The sequence below is a fragment of the Dendrobates tinctorius genome, unplaced genomic scaffold (assembly GCF_039654945.1).
Source record: "Dendrobates tinctorius isolate UK_male_01 unplaced genomic scaffold, ASM3965494v1 ptg000128l, whole genome shotgun sequence".
Classification (NCBI taxonomy): Eukaryota; Metazoa; Chordata; class Amphibia; order Anura; family Dendrobatidae; genus Dendrobates; species Dendrobates tinctorius.
The window spans coordinates 13502621-13524134 of NW_027361796.1; the positions used below are offsets into that span (position 1 = coordinate 13502621).

Consider the following 21514-nt stretch of genomic DNA (forward strand, 5'->3'; position numbering starts at 1 on the left):
TTATAAAGTACAATATATCATGAGAAAAGTCTCAGAATCAGTGGGATCCATTGAAGCGTTCCAGAGTTATGACCTCAAAGTGACAGTGTACAAAAATACTTGGTACTCAAAAAATTTTTGAGTGCCAAGTATTTTTGTACATGTTTATGGGTTGGATGCCTAACTTGAGCACCTATAGTATGGAGTGCCGTGTTTTTTTGTCTACTCAAAGGGACAGTGGTCAGAATTGTAAAAATTGGCCTTGTCATTAATGTGCAAACCACCTTGGGGGAGGGTAAAGGGATTAAGTTCTGTTTTTTTTATTTCATCATGTACTTAATATGCATTTCAATTGCATGAAATGCATATTAATTATGTGTAAGTAAAAAAAAAAAAAAAAAAAAAAAAAAAAATCACATCTGAGTCTGTCTCTTCCAGTTGAAGTGTACGATAAAAATTACATATCTCTCCATTCTTTGTAGGTAGGAAAACTTGCACAACTTTTTCTAACCTAATCAACCCTTACCCTACTGTACAAAACAGATCTCTAATAGAACTTTTTAAAACAAATGTTCTTATAAAAAGTCTTTGCACACTTTGCTCATTGTCGTTTCTATAGTATACTTTTTTTTTAATCATACCAAGAAACAAAGCAGCATTACATACGGTACTTCACACAAACAGCCATAGAAAGCCTTTAGGAAACAAGTAGTGATAAAGTAGAATTTATTTTACTTAGGTTATTTTTTTGACAAACACAGTGAAAACATTAGAAATGTCACAGTATGAAAATTTAACAGTGCAATCAGCAAACAGCTTACAACATGGTGAAAACACCACAATATCTTCACAGGGTAGAAAACTAAATTCAGACTAATCAAAAAGGTGTTATCAAAATAAATTGTTCAAACACCACTACGGATAAATACCTATAAAATGTATTATAAATTATTTGAGAAAAATAATTTATATTTCTGAAATTTTTATCCTAAATACAGAAAAAAAATTATTGCTTGTGAAAGTGACTAAACGCTATACCACCCTACACTTCATCAAATAATTGAAGCTGTGATAAACAGAGTGGCACTTCTGCGTATATTTATACATATGCTTGCAGCCAAAAAAAAAAAAAAAAATTGGGGGACTAATTTTGCAAAGAAATTTGGTGCAGGCAACATTTTCCTAGGAAACACAGACTATTGATATTAAAGCAATAATCACTTGTGGATGTTGTCTTATAGTGCTCCTAATGTACCACTGGTCTTGGAGGCAGAATACAAAACAAGTGGTTATCCTGCATGTTCAGTGCGTGACCACCGAAGACAGTGAGTGGCAGCAGCTATCACGCTACCTATGTACAACGTGATGGAAGCATGAAAAACCTGTCTTCAAAAACATTGGGGGATTAAAAAGATTTTAACTTATTTCCTGCTTTTGGCGAATTTCTTATAAATGACAAAACGAATCCCTTCAATTATAGTCAAACTCTGTTCATGCTGCTATTGTGTTCTTCCAGACAAAGACACAGGAACGCAAACAATAGCTAAGCCTGCAGCATTGTTCTTCAAAAATACTGCAATTCCTATAGGACTCAATGAAATTTGGTTATAAATGAATCGATACTTTAGTACAGAAGATGTGATTCTAGTGTGCACATAACTAAGTGCAAGGTAATTTTTGGCTCGAGTTGTTTAAAGGTATTGGTAATGTTCTCAGGAGAAATGTAAGGATACCAAAGACAGTAAAGGGCCCCCCCCCGGTACACATTGGCTAGCTTTGGACAGCTATGCAAACAGTTTACCTGACAGTCATCTCTCTTTACTCCCCCAATGCAAAAGAATGCTACAGTTCCCTATGAAAGTCTGTCAGACAACAGTGGCAGAGCCTTCTCTCCAAGAAGATCAAAAGTATCAACAACTGGAATCTGTTGAAAAGATTTCCACCTCCCTTTCCTACCAAGCCATCTGTCGGGGAAGATTCGAAAGGTCTTCATAGAAATTAGACTGTTGGCCTTTCCCACTGTGGTTGGCAGCTTCAGAAGACTTTGGTCTGATGTGCATAGTGTGGCCTTAAAACGGACCTCTCACCATTTTGAGCACTGGCCACATAATGGCACAGTGGCTGTAGAGTAAAGTAAAACAGTTTTCTTTTTTCGTCTCCCTATTGAACTCTTGCAGCGACTGTGCAAAGATAAAGAGCCAAGATATGTATCATTAGAAACATTTTGAGATCTCTTTCCACACTGTGGTTAGCCCTCACACTCCCTTCACATTGGCTGTTGTGACATGAGAACGGGAAGTATTTGTAACGATACATAACTCAGCTATGCTGTATTTCTACTACAAAGTAGCTGCAAAGATCAATGAGGTGAATAGGGCATGTTCTCCCCCCCCCCCCCCGTGTTGCTGCCTATTTGATTGGTCAACCAGAGGGGGGGGGGGAAAGAAAAAAAAAACAAACATTACCCCAGAGAAAAATCTCTGGTAGCACAGTGGAACTATAGCAAAACTATAACCTACAATTGACACATCTCCACAAGACAGAGGAGGTTTAAAAAAAAAAAAAAAAAGTTTCTCAACTGTGCAGCCAGTATTCCAGGACGTGGTTAGTTAACATGCCCAAACTGATGAAAAGTCCTCTAAATATTTAAGCAAATTACTTTCATCTTCAAAGTGAATTTAACAGATTGTTCATGTAAAATTGGAATATCCGCTCTTTATGTAAGCTTTATAACCTCACACTGACTTATCACATCAACTATTTTAAAGACGTCGCAGTTTAATAATTATGGCAGTAAACACAAGTTAAACTTGCAGCATAGGTTTATCCAAGAATTGAGCAAAAAAGATTTGCAAGAGCAGAGTGCAGCAACCAATTCAGGAGTCCATGGCGGCCGGACCAGAACACTGCAAACCTACTGCCACTCTTTACATGCCCATAACTTCTGTGGATTAGCAGGTCGTGGTGACATCATGAATGAGTCGCTGCATCATAATTATGTTTCGGCAACCTGCTAATTAGAAGAGTCACAGGAAATGTTGCAGATCTGCAAGCCTCTGGTCCAGTGGCCACAGGCAATCAACGTGGCTGCTGGACCAGGTTCAGTGTGAATCTTTTTCTTCAACTCTAGTTTATTCACTTTTTTTAGCATTTCTCTTCCTTGTAGAGTCACTGGGTTCTGAGCTGCTTGCTCCAGTTTCTTCTTTGGAAATATTCTCTTTCACCTTGGGTTCATCTTTCTCACTTGTTGTAACTTTTTCTTTTGATACTTTAGAGACTTGTTGCAAACCAAACAACAAGCGTCCGATTAACTCTTCTGCTGGTTGGAATGGAGAGGCAGATGACCTGGACAACATCATTCTGACCTAGAAAGAAAAAAAAAAAAAAAAAAAAAAAAAAAAAAAAGACACATACATGTCATCTAGACATACGCATTATGAATTTAGACATTTTATGCATTGTGGTTAAAAAAAAACATTTTAAATTAGCACACTGCTAAATTTTGATTAATAAAAAAAAAAAAATAAAAGTAAACCTTTAGTTAGATGGACAATTTTACAGTGCTCAAAAACAAAGGGACACTAAATTACCACATCCTAGATGTGAGTGAAGAAATATTCCAGTTGCAAATATCTCTTCATTACATAGTGGAATATATTGAGAATAACAAAACAAAAATGATCAATGCAAGTTAAAATTAATATCCCATGGAGGTCTGAATTTGGAATGATATGCAATATCAAAGTGGAAAATCAAATTACAGGCCAATTCAACTTCAGTGGAAGTGCATGAAGATAAGGAAATGATGCTCCGTAGTGGGTGTAGCCTCCATGTGTCTGTATGACCTCCCTACAACGCCTGTGCATAGTGCTGATGAGGAGGTGGATGTTCTGATGGATCTCCTCCCAGACCTTGATTAAAGCATCAGTCAACTCCTTGACAGTCTGTGCTGCAAAGTGGGGTTGGTGGATAAAACGAGACATGATGCCTCAAATGTGCTCTATTGGAGTCAGATCTGGGGAAATAGCAGGCCAGTCTAACATAAATGTCTTCATCATTCAGGAACAGCTGACAGGCTTCAGCCACATGAAGCCTAGCATTTTCATGCTTCAAAAGGAACTCGGGGCCCACTGCTCTGAAGATCTCATTTGGGTACCTAATGGCAGTCATGGTATCTCTTGCTATCACATGGAGGGTTGTACAGCCATTCAAAGAAATGCCTCCACACACCATTACTGACCCACTGCCAAACTGGTCATGCTGAAGGATGTTGCAGGCAGCAAAAGGTTCTGCATGGTGTCTCCAGACCTTTATCAATTGTGTCACATGCTCAGTGTGAACTGTGAAGAGCACAGGGCGGCAATGTCAAATCTGCCAATTTTGGTTTTCTCTGACAAAAGCCAGTCGCCCTGCACAGTGTTAGGTTGTAAGCATAACACCCACTTGTGGACGTCAGGCCCTCATACCACCCTCAGAGTGTGACAGTTAGAGCAGACACATGGATGTTAGTGGCCTGCTGGAGGTCATTTTGCATGGTCTGGCACTGCTCTTCCTACACAAAGGAGGAGGTAACAGTCCTGCTGCTGAGTTGTTGTTCTCCTACGGCCCCCATTCCCGTCTCCTGGTACTGTATCTGCTCCATGGTCTAGACACTGTGCTGTCAGACACAGCTATCCTTCTTGCAACAGCTCACACTGATGTGCTGCACTACCTGAGCAACTTCTGTGGGTTGTAGACACTGCCTCATGCTACTATACCTCTACTAGGAGAGTGAGAGAAATGACAAATTCCAGAAGTGACCAAAACAGCCAAAAAAGGTTGAGAACAGAGAAATGGCCTGTGGTCACCACCCGTAGAACCAATTCTTTATAGGGGTTGCCTTGCTAATTTCCTATCATTTCTGCCTGTTGTCTGTTCCATTTGCATAACAGCAGGAGTAATTGATTCACAATTCGTATTAATTCATAACAGGACAGGTTGATTTCACAGAAGTGTGATTGACTTGAAGTTACATTATGTTGTTTAAGTGTTTTCTTTATTTTTTTTTTTGAGCAGTGTACATTGAAGCATATGTTTGCCATACTCAATTTCCCCAAAATAAATCTCACAAAGCTGGGAACATTATAGTGATCCTTAACAGTCTACCCTTAGACACTCAAATAATATGACATTTAGAAAGGAGTAATATACTACCCAACAATATTCACAAAAACTTCACACTTTATTTTAAAAGACTGCATTGTATGTTACTAAAGTCCTTTGAAGCTGACAGTGCGGCCCTCAGACCAAAAAAGATTGTGTGCCCCCCCATTTTACATCCAACCTTGCAAGGCTAATAAACGAAAGGTAAACAAATTTGTAATGCTAACAAATTACAGTACCAAAATGGTTAAATCTCACTGTGTGGCACCCAAACATGCATTTTACATAGATTATGTTAATATACTTAAGAGAGGTACTCTCAGGTTATGAAACTGGTATAGTTATACAGCATGAAAATAAGCAAGTTTGCAATTTGCATGCTTTTTCTGTCAGCATTCTGCTGCTGTAAGAGCCTTTATCTTACCCAGTGTGCAGATCATTTCCAAAGAAAACCACCAGAGCCTAGCCAAGTGTGAGCAAGGCTAAAAAGTCAGCTCCTGAGATCACAGTCACCTCTCACCAATCCATTGTTAGAAGTTAGCCATTCAACTGCCTCCGCCTCATCTATTGACATGTTATCAGTTCTGCAAAATCATAAGCCCCTAATCTATACCATTGGCTGTCTCAAGAGCAGTTCTGCTAATGGCTGCTCTTACTTCACCAAAGTGTATAAAACACCAGTCATTTGCATGCACGGTCTCGACAATACAATGATGTTTTCCAGTCAGTTTCTTCCCTGCAACGTCAAAACAGAACGCATCAAAAAAGTTCAAAATTTTTTCTATGCCATTACTATTGATTTTATAAAAAAAAAAAAAAATAGAACTATGGCATACTAGGGTGTACCTGTCAGCAAAGAACATTCTGCATATTAAAATGACCAAAATACTGTCAATATCCTCTCCAACTAGCCAATAAATAGTCATGGTTGTTTTAGTGGTACAACGCTACATAGCGTTATCTTACATTAAAAGAGACTGATCTGATCAAGTCAGTCAAAGACAATGCTGAACATAACACTCGGTTAACCCTTCATCTTTGCCCTAAAAAAGGAAATTTTTTTTAAATTTTGCAGGCCTTGCCATTACTTATAGATTCATGCAACATTAGTATAAGAAATGATGGTAGGTATTTTGTAAGACAATTCAACTTCCTAGACTCCACTGAATATATTACATTTTGCCTTTAACCCCTTCCCGACCTGCGACACAGAGTATGAGTCATGAAAGTCGGTGTCAATCCGACCCATGACACATATGCTGTGTCATGACTTCAAAGCCCCCCTGCGGGTCGGGTGACCGGGGTCAATGAAAGGTCATCCGACCTGCAGATACAGGGGGCTTTGTACTTCATCACAGGGGGCGTGGCTTCGCCCCCATGTGGCTACGATCGCTCTGATTGGCTGTTAAAAGTGAAGCAGCCAATCAGAGCGATAGCAATATTTCATCAATAAAAATTGATGAAATATTACAATCCAGCCATGGCCGATGCTGCAGTAGCATCGGACATGGCTGGAGACACCGATCCGACCCCCCCACCGGCGATAGACGCCCCCGCTACTGAATGACAGCGGCGATCTGCCGCCACTGTCATCATCTGCTCCTCCTCCCCTTCCCTCTGTTCCCCGCCAGCTTCCGATCCCCCCTCACCCCCCCCGGTACCTTCCGAGTGCTGCTGTCGCTCCGGGGGTCCTGGATCATGGGCGCCGCCATCTTGGAAAATGGCGGGAGCATGCGCAGTGCGCCCGCTCGAATCTGCAGCTGCAGATTCCATTCACTCATTTTGATCACTCTCACAGTGATCAAAATGAAATAAGTAAATAAACCCCCCATAGGTAGGCACAACGAATAAAATAAAGAAAATATTTTTATTTTTCCATTAGGGTTAGGGTTGGAATTAGGGTTAGGGATGTGTTGGGGTTAGGGGTGTGTTGGGGTTAGGGTTGGAGATAGAATTGAGGGATTTCCACTGTTTAGGCACATCAGGGGGGTCTCCAAACGCAACATGGTGCCACCATTGATTCCAGCCAATTTTGCGTTCAAACGGTGCTCCCTCCCTTCCAAGCCCCGACATGTGCCCAAACAGTGGTTTACCCCAACATATGGGGTATCAGCGTACTCAGGAAAAATTGCACAACTTTTGGGGACTAATTTCTCTTGTTACCCTTGGGAAAATAAAAAATTGGGGGCTAAAAAATTATTTTTGTGGAAAAAAAATGATTTTTTCATTTTCACGTCTCTGCACCATAAACTTCTGTGAAGCACTTGGGGGTTCAAAGTGCTCATCAGACATCTATACAAATTCCTTGGAGGTTTCTCTGTGGTGCACATTATGGTCTTAGCTTTGAGTGGTTCCGGGGCATTTTTGTTTGCTTCCTAATACCAACCACTGCATCTATCATTACTATGTCTATTGTGTTTTTATGTGATGATGAATAAAGATTACAGTTTTATAATTATTTCTTTGTGATATGGTTTAGGGCTGGATGCTCTTCAAATGTGTAAATTCTGATTATGTTTGGAGTTGCCCATCCCCTTAGAGGAATATGGAATCTTTTATTACCCATTGCATCAGTTATATTAAAAAGTTCCTTGGAAGGTCTAGTTTCCAAAATGGGGCCACTTGTGGGGGGTTTCCACTGTTTAGGCACATCAGGGGCTCTGCAAACGTAACGACGACCGCAGACCATTCCATCAAAGTCTGCATTTCAAAACGTCACTACTTCCATTCCGAGGCCCAACAATGGTTCCCCCCCACATATGGGGTACCAGTGTACTCAGGGCAAACTGAACAACAAATTTTGGGGTCCAATTTCTCGTTACCCTAAAAAATCATTTTTTGAGGAAAAAAAAAAAGTTTTTTTTTTCACGGCTCTGCGTTATAATGTTCTGTGAAGCACTTGGGGGTTCAAGGTGCTCACCACACATCTAGGAAAGTTCCCTGGGGGGTCTAGTTTCCAAAATAGGGTCACTTGTGGGGGATTTCCACAGTTTAGGTACATCAAGTGCTCTGCAAATGTAACATGACGCCCGCAGACCATTCCATCAAAATCAGCATTTCAAAATGTCACTACTTCCCTTCCGAGCCCCGACGTGTGCCCATACAGTGGTCATCCCCCACATATGGGGTACCAGCGTACTCAGGACAAACTGTACAACAACTTTTGGGGTCCAATTTCTCCTGTCACCCTTGTGAAAATGAAAGATTGCAGACTAAAAAAATATAATTTTTTTTTGGAATTTTTTTTTTTTTTAATTTATTTTCACGGCTCTGCGTTATAAACGTCTGTGAAGCACCTGAGGGTTCAAAGTGCTCACTGTGCATCTAGATAAGTTCCTTAGGGGGTCTAGTTTCCAAAATGGGGTCACTTGTGGGGGAGCTCCAGAGTTTAGGCACACAGGGGCTCTCCAAACACGACATGGTGTCCGCTAACGATTGGAGCTAATTTTCATTTCAAAAAGTCAAATGGTGCTCCTTCCCCTCTGAGCCCTGCCGTGTGCCCAAACAGTGGTTCCCCCCCACATATGGGGTATCTGCGTACTCAGGACAAACTGGACAACTTTTGTGGTCCAATTTCTCCTGTTAGCCATGTGAAAATAAAAAATAGCGTGCTAAAAAAAATCATTTTTGAGGAAAAAACACGGGTATTACATACCTGGTAATGTGTTTTTTCATGAGACATAACGGCACCACGAGAGAGGGGATCCGACCAGCGAGGACAGGAAACCTTCAAGATAAAAGGGGCGGCTCCTCTCTCCGCATCAGTTGTTTTACAGAGCACGAGAGAAACTCTGCAGGTTAGTGTATAATGCTAATAATGCACCCAACTAATGACGTGATCAATAGGGAGGGAATATAAGGGTGCCGTCATGTCTCATGAAAAAACACATTACCAGGTATGTAATACCCGTGTTTTTCCATTCTACATGACGGCACCATGAGAGAGTTACAGAGATTTGTATTCTCTTCAGGGAGGGATCACTGCTTGTAACACTCTTCTACCGAATGTGAGATCAGAGGTAGCAGATAGGTCTAATCTGTAATGTTTGAAAAAGGTAGACGGAGAGGACCAAGTGGCCGCCTTACAGATTTGGTCGAAGGAGGCGTCAGCTTTCTCTGCCTGCCTGCCCTACTATACGCTAGCATGATGGCCTCTCTCACCCATCTAGCTATAGTCTGCTTAGAGGCTTTAAGGCCTTTTCTTGCCCCCTGGTATGAGACAAGCAAGGCCCTCTGTTTTCTCCAAGGTTTTGTCATCTCTAAATAAATGTAGGATACATCTCCTAACGTCTAAGCAATGAAGTCTCTCCTCCTTCTGGTTACCGGGGTTAGGACAAAAGGATGGTAAGACTATCTCCTGAGCCCTGTGGAATTTCGACACTACCTTAGGGAGGTATGCTGGGTCTAATTTTAACACAACCCTATCGTCCATGACCTGAGTGTATGGCGGGTCTGCTGATGGGTCGGAGACTTACACGCACTAACGGGCCGATGTGAGTGCCACTAATAAGGCTGTCTTTAAAGTTAACACTATCTGACGCTGCGTTTAGCGGTTCAAATGTACTTTGTCAGAGATGATAGGACTAAATTTAGATCCCAGGGAGGAGGCCTAGGAGATGGGACAGAGTCAGCTCTAGTACAGGCACGGATAAACCCGGTCACCCATCTATTGTTTGCCAGGTCATAGTTGAATAAGGCTGCCAGGGCTGAAACATGAACTTTGAGGGTGCTGACAGCTAACCCCAACTCTAAACCCTTCTGCAGAAACTCCAGTACTGCCCCTACCGGTACTTCTCCCTCCCGTATCGGGCCTGAGGTAGATAAAAATTTCCTCCATATCCTTCCATAAATTTTTGTAGTCACTGGTTTTCTGCTATTGAGTAAGGTGGATACTAACACCGCTGAGAAACCTTTTTTCTCTAACAGTGACCCATCAAATTCCAGGCTGTCAAATGCTGTCTGGACTTCGGAGGGTGATTGAAGGGACCTTGTGTGAGCAGGTCGTGATCTTCTGGGAGCACCCATGGGTCCGTCACTGACATCACTTTCAGCCAGTAGAACCATGGTCTTTTCGGCCAAAAAAGAGCTATCATAATTACTGGTGCTTGGTCCTCCCTGATCTTCCTCAGAACTGCTGGAATGAGGCATATTGGAGGGAAGGCGTACATGAGACCTGGTGTCCACTTTATCCTGAAGGCGTCTACTGCCAACGGCCTGTCTGCTGGACTTAGGGAGCAGAATCTTTGAACCTTCTTGTTGGTTTTTGAGGCGAAGAGATCTATGATGGGTTCCCCCACATATGCACAATCCGTTGAAAAATGGACTGTTTTAGGCACCATTCTCCTTGCCTCAGGTGGTTCCTGCTCAGAAAGTCTTCCTTCAGGTTGTCTACGCCTCAAATATGCAGGGCCGATAATGAAAGGAACTGGTGTTCTGCTAGGGCCATGATCCATCCAGCTATTCGCATCAGGGCCGAGAACAGGTGCCCCCCTGGTGGTTCACATATGCGACTGCTGTACGGTTGTCTGATAGGAATCTCGCATGATGTCCTCTTAGGTGTGTCAACAATCCTTCCAGCGCCCTTTCGATGGCTAGTAGCTCCCACTCGTTTGAGGATAGACTTCTTTCCTCCTGGACCCAGGGATAATGGAGCCATAGTGTATCTAGATGGGCTCCCCAGCCCCAAGGACTGGCGTCCGTTGTGACTACTCTGGAGGCTGTGTGTGTCCAGGGCACTGCTCTTGGGGAGGACTATCTGTAACCACCACTTGAGTGACTGGGAGTACAGGGTCCGGGAGGGTGAGCTCGTTTTGTAGAACACACCACTGAAGTTCTCTTGTGTGAAACTGGGCCCATTTTACTGCTGGTATGCAGGAAGTTAGGGACCCCAACACTGACACGGCCCTTCTCAGAGTCATTTCTGTTTTTTTAATGTTGCCATGATTAGATTTTTGAACTTCTCTTCTTTCTCCTCTGGAAGGCGACACTCCTGTACCACCGAGTCCATTGTTAAGCCCAAAAAATTCTGGATCATTGCTGGTACCAGTTTGGATTTTTTGAGGTGCAGTTGCCAACCCAGGGTCTGTAGTGTCTCTATCACTATTTTGACTTGTTCTTGACAGTGAGAGAAATTTCTTCCCACTATCAAGAAGTCGTCCAGATAGGGTATCACCAGAGTGTCTTTTTCCCCGAGATGCGCTGTGACCTCTGCAATTAATTTTGTGAAGACTCGGGGGACTATTGCTACACCAAAGGGCAGAGCCCTGTATTGAAAGTGACGCCACTGAGACCTTATCTGGACCGCCACTCAGATATTGGCGGTCTTGTTGCCGGATCGGGACATGATAGTAAGCATCCTTGAAATCCAGGACTGCCATGTAGCACTGAGGATAGAGGAGCTTCATCTCTGACCTTATCGTTTCCATCTTGAATGATGGAACTATCAGATATTTGTTGAGGCCTTTCAAATTTATGATCGTCCTCCAGGAATTGTCTGGCTTTTTTTTTTTTATAAGAAATAGGGGGGATAAAAACCCTTCCTTCTCTTTTTCCAGAATTTCTTCCAGGACATGTTTTTCTAGGAGTGATAATACTTCTCATTCCAGACTTTGTTTTTCTTGAGATGACTGTACTGGAGTCTGCATGTATCTTCGTGGCAGCCAGTGGTGGAATCTTAATTCCAGACCCAACTCTACTATTTGTCGGATCCTGGTACTGAATGAGATCCTCTCCCAGGCTGGGAGGAAGTGAGAGAGCCTTCCTCCCACCTGAGAAGGACCGTCACTGGGAGGGTTTTTTGGCGTCTTTGGAGGACTTGCCGAAATAGAAGCCTCTCCCACCTCTGGCTCGCTTGTCAGAGTGGTTTCTGTCTCGATCCCTGTACTGCTGTCTTCTGAATTTTCGGCCCTTCTGAAAGGAGCGCCGAAAAGCCTGAAATGGCTCTTTTGGGAAATTCTTCTTTTTGTCGCCGGCTTTCTCCAACACGTCATCCAATGCCGGTCCAAACAGGAAATTTCCCTCACATGGCAGAGAGCAGAGTTTCATCTTTGCCTGAGTGTCCCCCGGCCAGCATTTGAGCCATACTGCCCGGCGTCCTACATTGGTTAAGGCCACTGACTTAACACGTCCGGACTGTGTTCCGGATTTTGAAGGAGAATTCCATGTTTGTTAAAGGGATCGAAATGCCTCTTTGGTGTACAGAGGATTTCATTTTTGGGATTTATCTTGTCTCCATCGACTATTGAAATGGACCCGGCCAAGGTACAGGCCATTTATGATTGGGTTCAGCCTACTTCTTTGAAGGCCCTCCAGAAGTTTTTGGGTTTTGCTAATTTCTATTGTAAATTTATAGGTAATTTTTTTGGTATTGTCAAACCACTGACTGATCTGACCAAGAAGGGCGCTGATGTGCTGAATTGGTCTCCTGAGGTTGTCTCAGCATTTCAGGAGCTTAAGCAGAGATTTACTTCAGCTCCAGATTTACGGCAACCTGATGTCTCACTTCCATTTCAGGTGGAGGTAGATGCTTCTGAGATTGGTGCAGGAGCTGTTTTGTCCCAAAAAGACCCTGTGACTTCTAAGATAAATCCCTGTGCCTTCTTTTCTTGAAAGTTCTCCCCATCTGAACGCAACTATGACGTGGGGAATCGGGAATTGTTGGCCATGAAGTGGGCATTTGAGGAGTGGAGACATTGGTTGGAGGGAGCTAGACATCAAGTTGTGGTCCTCACCGATCACAAGAATTTGATTTATTTGGAGTCGGCCAAACGCTTGAATCCTAGACAGGCTAGATGGGCCTTGCTTTTCACGCAGTTTAATTTTGTGGTCTCTTTTCTTCCGGGCACTAAAAGAATGTCAAGGCAGACGCCCTTTCTAGGAGTTTCTTTGCCGATTCCCTTAGTGTGACCGAGCCTACTAACATCCTAGGTGAGGGGGTAGTTCTTTCTGCCATTTCGCCCGATTTGAGACGCGCCCTGGAGGAATTTCAGGAGGATAAACCCGAGCGTTGCCCTATGGGAAAATTGTATGCTCCTGACCAGTGGAGAAAGACTGATGTCTGAAATTCATTGCTCTGCATTGGCTGGTTATCCAGGTATTTTTGGTACCAGAGATTTAGCGAGTCGGTCTTTTTGGTGGCCTGCCTTATCTCATGACGTCAGGAATTTTGTACAGTTCGGTGGTACTTGTTCTCGTTCTAGTGGGTTGCTGATGCCCCTGCCGATGCCCAAGAGGCCATGGACCCATATCTCATTGGATTTTATTTCTGATCTTCCTGTCTCTCAGAGGATGACTGTTATCTGGGTGATTTGTGATATATTTTCGAAGATGGTCCATCTTGTACCACTCCCAAAGTTGCCATCTTCTGCTGAGTTGGTGCCCTTGTTTTTACAACAGGTGGTTCGGTTACATGGGATTCATGAGAACATTGTGTCCGACAGAGGAGTCCAGTTTGTTTCCAGATTCTGGAAAGCCTTTTGTCCCAATCTGGGAATTCATTTATCCTTCTCCTCCGTGTTTCATCCCCAGACCAATGGACAGGCTGAGAGAACAAACCAGACCTTGGAGTCTTATTTGAGATGATTTATATCTGCTGATCAGGATGATTGGGTCTCATTTTTGCCCTTGGCCGAATTCGCACTGAACAATAGAGCTAGTTCTGCCACTTTGAGGTCACCCTTTTTCTGTAATTTTGGGTTTCATCCTCGATTCTCTTCAGGGCAAGAGGAATCTTCGTCCTGCCCAGGTGTGGACACTGTTGTTGAGAGAATGCAGCAGATATGGGACCAAGTGGTGGATAAGTTGTCACTCTCTCAGGAAAAGGCCCAGCGATTTTCCAACCGGCATAGGACCATTGGTCCTCGGTTTAAAGTGGGTGATATGGTTTGGTTGTCGTATAAGAATATTCCTATGAAGGTTGCATCTCCAAAATTTAAGGCAAGATTTATTGGACCTTATAAGATTTTGGAGATTCTTAATCCTGTTTCTTTTCTATTGGCTCTTCTAGCTACGTTCAAGATCCATAACGTATTTCACAAATCTCTGCTGAAGAGGTTTGTTGAGCCAGTGGTGCCTATGGCAGCACCTCCTGACCCTGTGTTGGTTGAAGGCAATGTGGAATATGAAGTAGAGAAAATATTGGATTCTCGTTTGGTTAGACGGAGACTCCAGTATTTGGTCAAATGGAAGGGTTATGGTCAGGAGGATAATTCTTGGGTCTCTGCCTCCGATATTCATGCCAATAGATTGGTTCGGGCTTTTCACCGGGCCCATCCTGATCGGCCTGGTGGCGTGGATGAGGGTTCGGTGACCCCTCCTCAAGGGGGGGGTACTGTTGTGAGTTCATTTTCTGGTCTACTAGTTGTGAGTTCTCCTGCCAGGCTCCCTCTGGTGGTAACAGGAGGTAGTGAGGCTGATTTAATCAGTAGAGATCTGCCACCTGATAATGAGGATGACGATTGGACCTCAGGAATCTCAGACTGGATTTAAGACAGCCGACTCCCTATTCTGGTGCTGGTGATTCCTTCTGGCTTGTCAGGTCTTGGTTTTCAGCTCTGTTCCAGTCATTTAAAGCTAAGTTTTTCTGCTTATGTTCACACTTGATTTTGTTGGTCTATTCAGTTTTTTGTGTGGTCAGCCAGCCCCGGCTGGGGCTGTGCTGAATTTCCACTCTTATTTACCTGTATTTGCCAATTTGCTTTTTGTCCCTTATTAGATTGGCCTCTTTTTGCTCTGTCTCAGAATATTTCAGAGTGCTGATATAGTGGGAGAAGTCTAGTGACTTCAGGGTTAATTTTGCTATCAGAAGTGTTGGACATTATTTTTGTAGGGTTTTTTGCAGATTGCAGACAGTGTCTTTCCTCTCTAGTTAGTTTGGGCCCCATCGTTTGCTCAGCCTATTTTCCTGCCTGTGTTTGTGCTTTCATCTTGTTTCACCATCAATACTTGTGTGGGGGCTGTCTTTCCTTTGGGGTCTGCTCTGGGGCAGGTAGTTTTCCCCTTTTCTTGCTTCAGGCTTATGTAGTTCTCCGGCTGTGACAAAGCGTCTAGGATCATCGTAGGTACGCTCCACGGCTGCTGCTAGTTGTGTGGTTAGGATCAGGGATCTGCAATCTGCATAGTTATCAACCTCTCTGGTTTTCTGTGACTTAGCTTGTTTTGTTTTTTTCTCCTCGGTGACCCATTCATAACAAGCTACTGTGTCATTAACACGTTTGACACAGCCTTATAGGCCATGTATCCTTTAAGCTCCGCCTACATAGAGCACATTCTTTATGTTTTGCCTTCTCTGTGTTTCCTAAGGGACTGTATAATAGGCCATACGGGAAACAGAGAGAGAGGAAGGGGGGGGGGGGGGGGGAGAGAGAAACAGAGAGGCTTGCATTAATATATAGCATTCTCGAAGCTCACTCTCCACCCTCATTCTTAAATGGTAATGGAACAGGAGGCTGGTTGTCCAAGGGATTTTCTTTGGGTTTTTTCTTCAAGGAGCTGCTTCGCTTGGAGTCTCTGGATCTCTGTGTACTGCTGGACTTCTCGTTGCGATGCTCCCTCAACGAACCTCCATGGTGCCGCCACGGACTTTTTTACGTGCTCTGCTCTGGGCTCTGCTGCCGTGGAGAGAACTCTGGCCCTTCCATGCTGTGCCTGTTGCCCCTGCCTGAACCGGTGTTCTCCGTTTTTATCCCTCTGCCTGTGATCAGTGACCAGCGTCCCCCGCACTTCCGGTACCGCGTCGCCCTCTCTGCCCCACTTCCGGGTGTAGAGGGAGTCCCGGCTGCGTCATCACGCACGACTTCCGGTCCCCGGGCGTGCCATTATGACGACTACCGGTTTCCGGCTGCGCTGTGTATCGCAGCCCGGGACACAGGCCCGCCGGTCCCCAGGCGTTGCTGGGACCGCGGTCACCCGTCGCTCGCGGCCGGAACCCAATCGAGCCCACCCGTGGCGCTTCCAGGACACCGGAGCCGGCCGTAGCAGAGTCGGTGCCCTGCTGCTACTGAGCGGCCCAGGCCTGGGTGAATCAGTCTTCTGCAGCACGCTACTGCTGCCATCTCAAGTAAAAGGCCCCGCCCTACAAGGACAGGAAACCACTGATGCGGAGAGAGGAGCCGTCCTTTTTTTCTTAAAGGTGCCCTGTCCTTGTGGGGACGATCCCCTCTCTCATTGGGTGCTGTCATGGGTGCTAGGAAAAATCAGGACAACAAATACATAATTCCATAGAGTTCCTAACAACTATTACTTCACCTTTATCACTCATTTTTATAACAATGTCAGTCATTTCTTTAATTTCTTGTATGGATGTCCTGTTTCTTTTTGAATGATTATTTTTTCCACCACATGCATTTTCTTTATATTTCAAAAATGTAAGCTCACGTTCAACAATTTCTTGAAATTTAGCCATACTTCTGATCGTGATTGAATGGGATAAAAGAAGGGATTTTTAACTTTCAAATTATCAGATTGATTGGTAACATCCTCCAATTTATCATTATCATTTTGTAATTCTTGCATCATCAAAAGAGATTTGTTCATGAAAGTCTAATGTGTGAAACTCATTTTCTCTTGGCATGGTTAAATTATTACAAGCAGCAGGCTGGTACATCCAAAAATGTTTTCTAATCGTAAGATTACGAATAAATTTATGTTCAAGATTGTAGAATTTAAATTAAAATCTTGAGCCAGAACAAAATTCAAACCATAGGACAGCACCTCAAGCTGATTGTCTGTAAAAATCCTGGATGAAAGGTTCAAAACATTCTTTGTATTTATCTCATCATAAATTTTTTGCAGCTTGTCTGCATGCCAGAAATGCCTTCTATGTCTGCGCCCACCGCGTTTTTTTACATTATGATCCTTGATTTGGTTGCAGCTTGTTGGTTCATTGAGAGATGTATCCGACATACTACAATTATTATCAAATGAATCACATAGCGTTTGTCGTGTGTTTTTCTATAGCTAGCACGTCTTAAAATAGATTTGGGTGTTTTGGAAAAGAACTCCCATTCATTCCAATTAATTTTATTTGGTGAATAATCTTCAAAATCTCATTGGAACTTTGTTTTTTCTTGAGCATAATATCCTTCAATTTGACTATAATTTCTTGTGTTTTTCTGAAAGATTCATCTTTCTCAATTGCAATATTACATGTTTTCAAAACCTGTTTTGTATCATCGATTTTCTTCTGAAGGTCCATTAATTTTAATTCCCCATATGATAATAAGGCGCATTAGATTCAATGAACAGGTACTGAGAATATTGTTCCACTCTTCAGAAATTTGATCACAGAAAATAGAGACATAGTTTTTTGTAGGGTGGTAAGATCGCACCATGTCTTGGTCTCTTGAAACATAAATTTCTCCGGCTGTGTAAGCATATTGGAGATGTCAGGAGAATGAATCTCATCATGTGAGTCAGCAAAAACTGACAGCCTTCCAGATGCGACAGGTGGATGCGACATTTGTCTTTAAGGAGGTCGCCGATGCTTACCAAGACTTCCTCAATAGGCTGTCCATCTTGCCATCTTGTGGTCAAGTGGATCCTAAGTGGAGAGGAGTCTTCAAAGGAAAATTTCCATAAGGATGGATCCTGAACCAAAGGGGACCTACCCATACCAGGTAAACTCACTGGGCCAGGGTTAGCATTGGGCTCTGCAAACGCAGATCTAAGACAAGATACATCCATAATTAGAACCTTACTCCTACCTTATGGAGTTTTCAGTCAGGGTCCTTTCTATACAGGAACCGAGACCTAGCGCTTCTTCTCATCCAATATAGGATGGGCTCTCTCTTCCTCTGTGATGGGTCCTGTCTTCTGGGCGCCTTTTTCCGATTTGAATTTTCAAGTTTCCCGCCAAGATGGTGGTGCGTTCCATCATTTAACGCATGCTGGAAGTGACATTATGCCTTCTGTCTCGGCGGTGTACGTCAATTGCTATGCTCCCCCAGGACTGCCTGACAACCCGAAATACACCATCGGCATGCAGGAGCGAGGGGAGACAGCCTATGTGGCTGGGGGAGCCAGAGGACGGTATGGTCCTGCCCAGGCAGGAGCAGCTGCGGGAGGAAGGTCCAGGATGATCGATCCCGGCTGCTCGGCTTAAAGATACTACAATAGAGTCTGTCGCCGGCCCAGCTCTCAGGAACGCACACAAAAGACCTCTTCGTCCCTTAGGGACAGGAAAACACTGATAGAGGGAAGGAGAGGGCTATTTAAACTTCTTGTGTTTCCTGTCCTTAATTAGGATGGGAAGGCAACCTTCTGTGTGGAGGGGATTAGAGAAAATAATTTTAAGTGTGTGACAGCAGCTAAACATAAAAACCAGATATAAATCTGATATCGCTGTAAATTGCATCAACTCAAAGAATAAAGTTGTTTAAATCACTTATACCACACGAGCAACAGTGTAAAAAAAAAAAATAAACCCAATTCCTCACCTGCTGTGTTTTTTTTTTTTTCATTCTGCCTCCAAAAGATCATAGTAAGGTTTGGCTCACATTTATCCTGCTCTCTACGCTGAGCGCTTACACCAGGGTTTCCATGTAATTCTCTGAAATACGCGATTCAGATAGAACACCCGATGGAAGATTCCCTAGAATGAGGCAGATGAAGGCACCGTGGATGCCGTCTGACCAATGAACCGGCGGGGTCAGTCTTTTTAGAAGTGCATAAAAGTGCCGTCGGCCAGAGTTTTGTTCACATCTGAAAAGAACAATGCTGACCAGAGGCCAGGTGGAGTCCAGAGTAACTCTGCTGCCTCATTATAGTGAGTAACTCCCTCGGGGGTTTCATCTGAATTATGTATTTCGCAGATATAGATGGAACCCCCGATGTAAGTGCTCTGTGTAGAGCACAGGATAAATGCAATCCTAAAGGTTATGTAAAATGCTCCCAAGAAAAGCTTCAACTCAATCCAAACAGAAAAAAGTAAGTCCCCACTCTGGTCCATCATAACGAAAATAGAGGGGCTTCCGCGTTACTGGTAACAGAATGGCTCTGGAAAAGCGATCTGGCTCCTCAACCCCCCCCCCCCCCCCTTCCATATGAAATTCAGCAAATTCTGCGCTCCCAAATCCAAACCTTCTGAGCACCAGTGTGTGCGAACACCAGATTTAGGGTATGTCCACACGGTGTTTTTGCTGCTTTTTTTGTGCGTTTTTTAATGCAAATTTTCAGCTGCATTTTATAGTACCAGTAAAGTCAGATTTCAGAAATCTCATGCACACAGCTTGGTTTTTTGTCAGCATTTTGTGCTTTGCTTGGTTTTTGCAGAATAGAGCATGCCACTTCTTTCAGCGCTTTTCAACCACTGAAAGTTTTGAGTGGTGAAAAAAAACAACAGGTGGTTTTGCTGTGTTTTTAGTGGCAAAACCTTATGAAGTAAAATATGATTTTGTGTCACAAATAGAGTTGAGCGAATTTGGTCAGATCGGGTTTCGTGAAACCCGACAAACAAAATTTGAGTCAGATGAAACTGGTCCGACTAGGGCAAAAAAAAGTCGGAGTTTCGTCCGAAACCCGATCCCAAAGAAAGTCAATGGGGAATAAAAGTCGGCATTGAGTGGATGAATGTCGACTTTTATTCCCCATTGACTTGCATTGGGGTCGGGTTTCGGACGCAACTCCGACTTTTTTGCCCTAGTCGGACCAGTTTCATCTGACTCAAATTTTGCTTGTCGGGTTTCACGAAACCCGATCCGACCAAAGTCGCTCAACTCTAGTCACCAAACAATATCAGAATGCATGAGACAAATGTAGCATGGCAAAAAAAAAAAAAAAAAATTTTCTGCAGTTTCTACTGCCAAGAAAAAAAAAAAATGCAGCAAAAACACCATGTGTGAACATAGCCTCAGCAGCCAAGCCACAAGTTTACTTTATGTAGCAATAAGCAGTATTGTACAGCCATATATGGGGTATTTCCACATTCAGCAGAAACGATGAGGTAAATTTTGGTGCCATTTTCTACCCATTTACCTAGGTGGAAACAAACAAAAAACTGGGGCCAAAACAAGAATTTTGTGGTAAACCACCATGGTTACTTACCGGTAGCCGGTTTTTCCGGAACCCATGACATCACCACATGAGAGAGGGATCCGCCCCGCCAGGACAGGAACCTACTGAAACATAAGGGGCGGCACCTCTCCCCCGCTTCAGTTGGATTACAGAGCATTTGAGAGGACTTCCCAGTTAGTTACATATTTATCCAACACCACATCACACAAATACACCCGACTATTGTGCACACCCAAACGGTGAAAAAGGGGGGGGAAATATACGGGTGCTGTCATGGGTTCCGGAAAAACCGGCTACCGGTAAGTAACCATGGTGGTTTTCCCTTCACCCATGACAGCACCACATGAGAGATTCTGGAGACTTCGAACACCTTAGGGAGGGACCACCGCTTGCAGCAACCTTCTACCAAAGGTCAAGTCAGCAGAGGAGGATAGATTTAGTCTATAGTGTCTAAAGAAAGTTGAGGGTGAGGCCCAGGTAGCGGCCTTACAAATTTGCTCTATTGATACCTCTGCTTTCTCAGCCCAGGAGGTCGCCACGGCTCTGGTGGAATGAGCCTTGATGCCGTCAGGAACCGGGACGCCACTAGCTGAATAGGCTACACTAATGGCCTCCCTAATCCATCGGGCAATAGTCCCCTTTGACACTCCATAACCTTTCCTAGCCCCCTGGAAGGCTACGAATAGGGACTGGGACCTCCTCCACTGGCTGGTTATAGACATATACTCTACTAGGGTTCTTTTAACGTCTAGGCTATGAAATTTCTCCTCCCCTGGGTTTTTCGGATTCTCACAGAAGGAAGGGAGGACAATTTCTTGGTTTCGGTGAAAGTTAGTTACTACTTTCGGCAAGTAAACAGGGTCTGTTCTCATAACCACCCTATCCTGGTATATCTGGGTATATGGTGGGTTGACTGAGAGGGCCTGCAAGTCACTAACTCTACGTGCCGACGTTAGAGCTACCAAAATGATGGTTTTTAGGGTGAGGTTTTTAGTTGAAATCTGCTGTACGGGTTCAAACGGCTCCTTCGTAAGGGCTTCCAGCACCAGATTTAGATCCCATGGAGCTATTTTTGGTAAGGAAACTGGCCTAGATCTGTGGCAAGATTTTATGAACCTGGCTACCCATCTGTTTGCCGCTATATTGCAATTGTATAATGCACCCAGCGCTGAAACCTGTACCTTGAGGGTATTAACCGCCAGGCCTAGCTGTAGACCTGTCTGCAAGAACTCCAAGATGGACTCGATTGGGGGTTCTTGACCTAACGGTTTTCCCAGGAATTGTAGAAATTTCTTCCACGTCCTGCCATATATGTTGGTTGTTATTGGTTTTCTACTTTTCATTAGAGTAGTCACCAACCCCGGGGAAAAACCTTTATCTCTCA

The 21514-nt window shown here is 43.7% G+C and overlaps 1 protein-coding gene across 2 annotated transcripts in view; it reads right to left on the minus strand.

Moving 5' to 3' along the window:
• Positions 1-688: 688 nt before the first annotated feature.
• The window catches only part of TMEM38B (transmembrane protein 38B), a 67279-nt gene continuing 46453 nt past the window's right edge, over positions 689-21514 (minus strand). For both annotated transcript variants that reach the window (XM_073542663.1, XM_073542662.1), the window contains exon 6: positions 689-3344. In XM_073542663.1, the coding sequence (XP_073398764.1) occupies positions 3111-3344 (234 nt within the window). In that variant the 3' untranslated portion in view covers positions 689-3110. The remainder of the gene's footprint in view (positions 3345-21514) is intronic.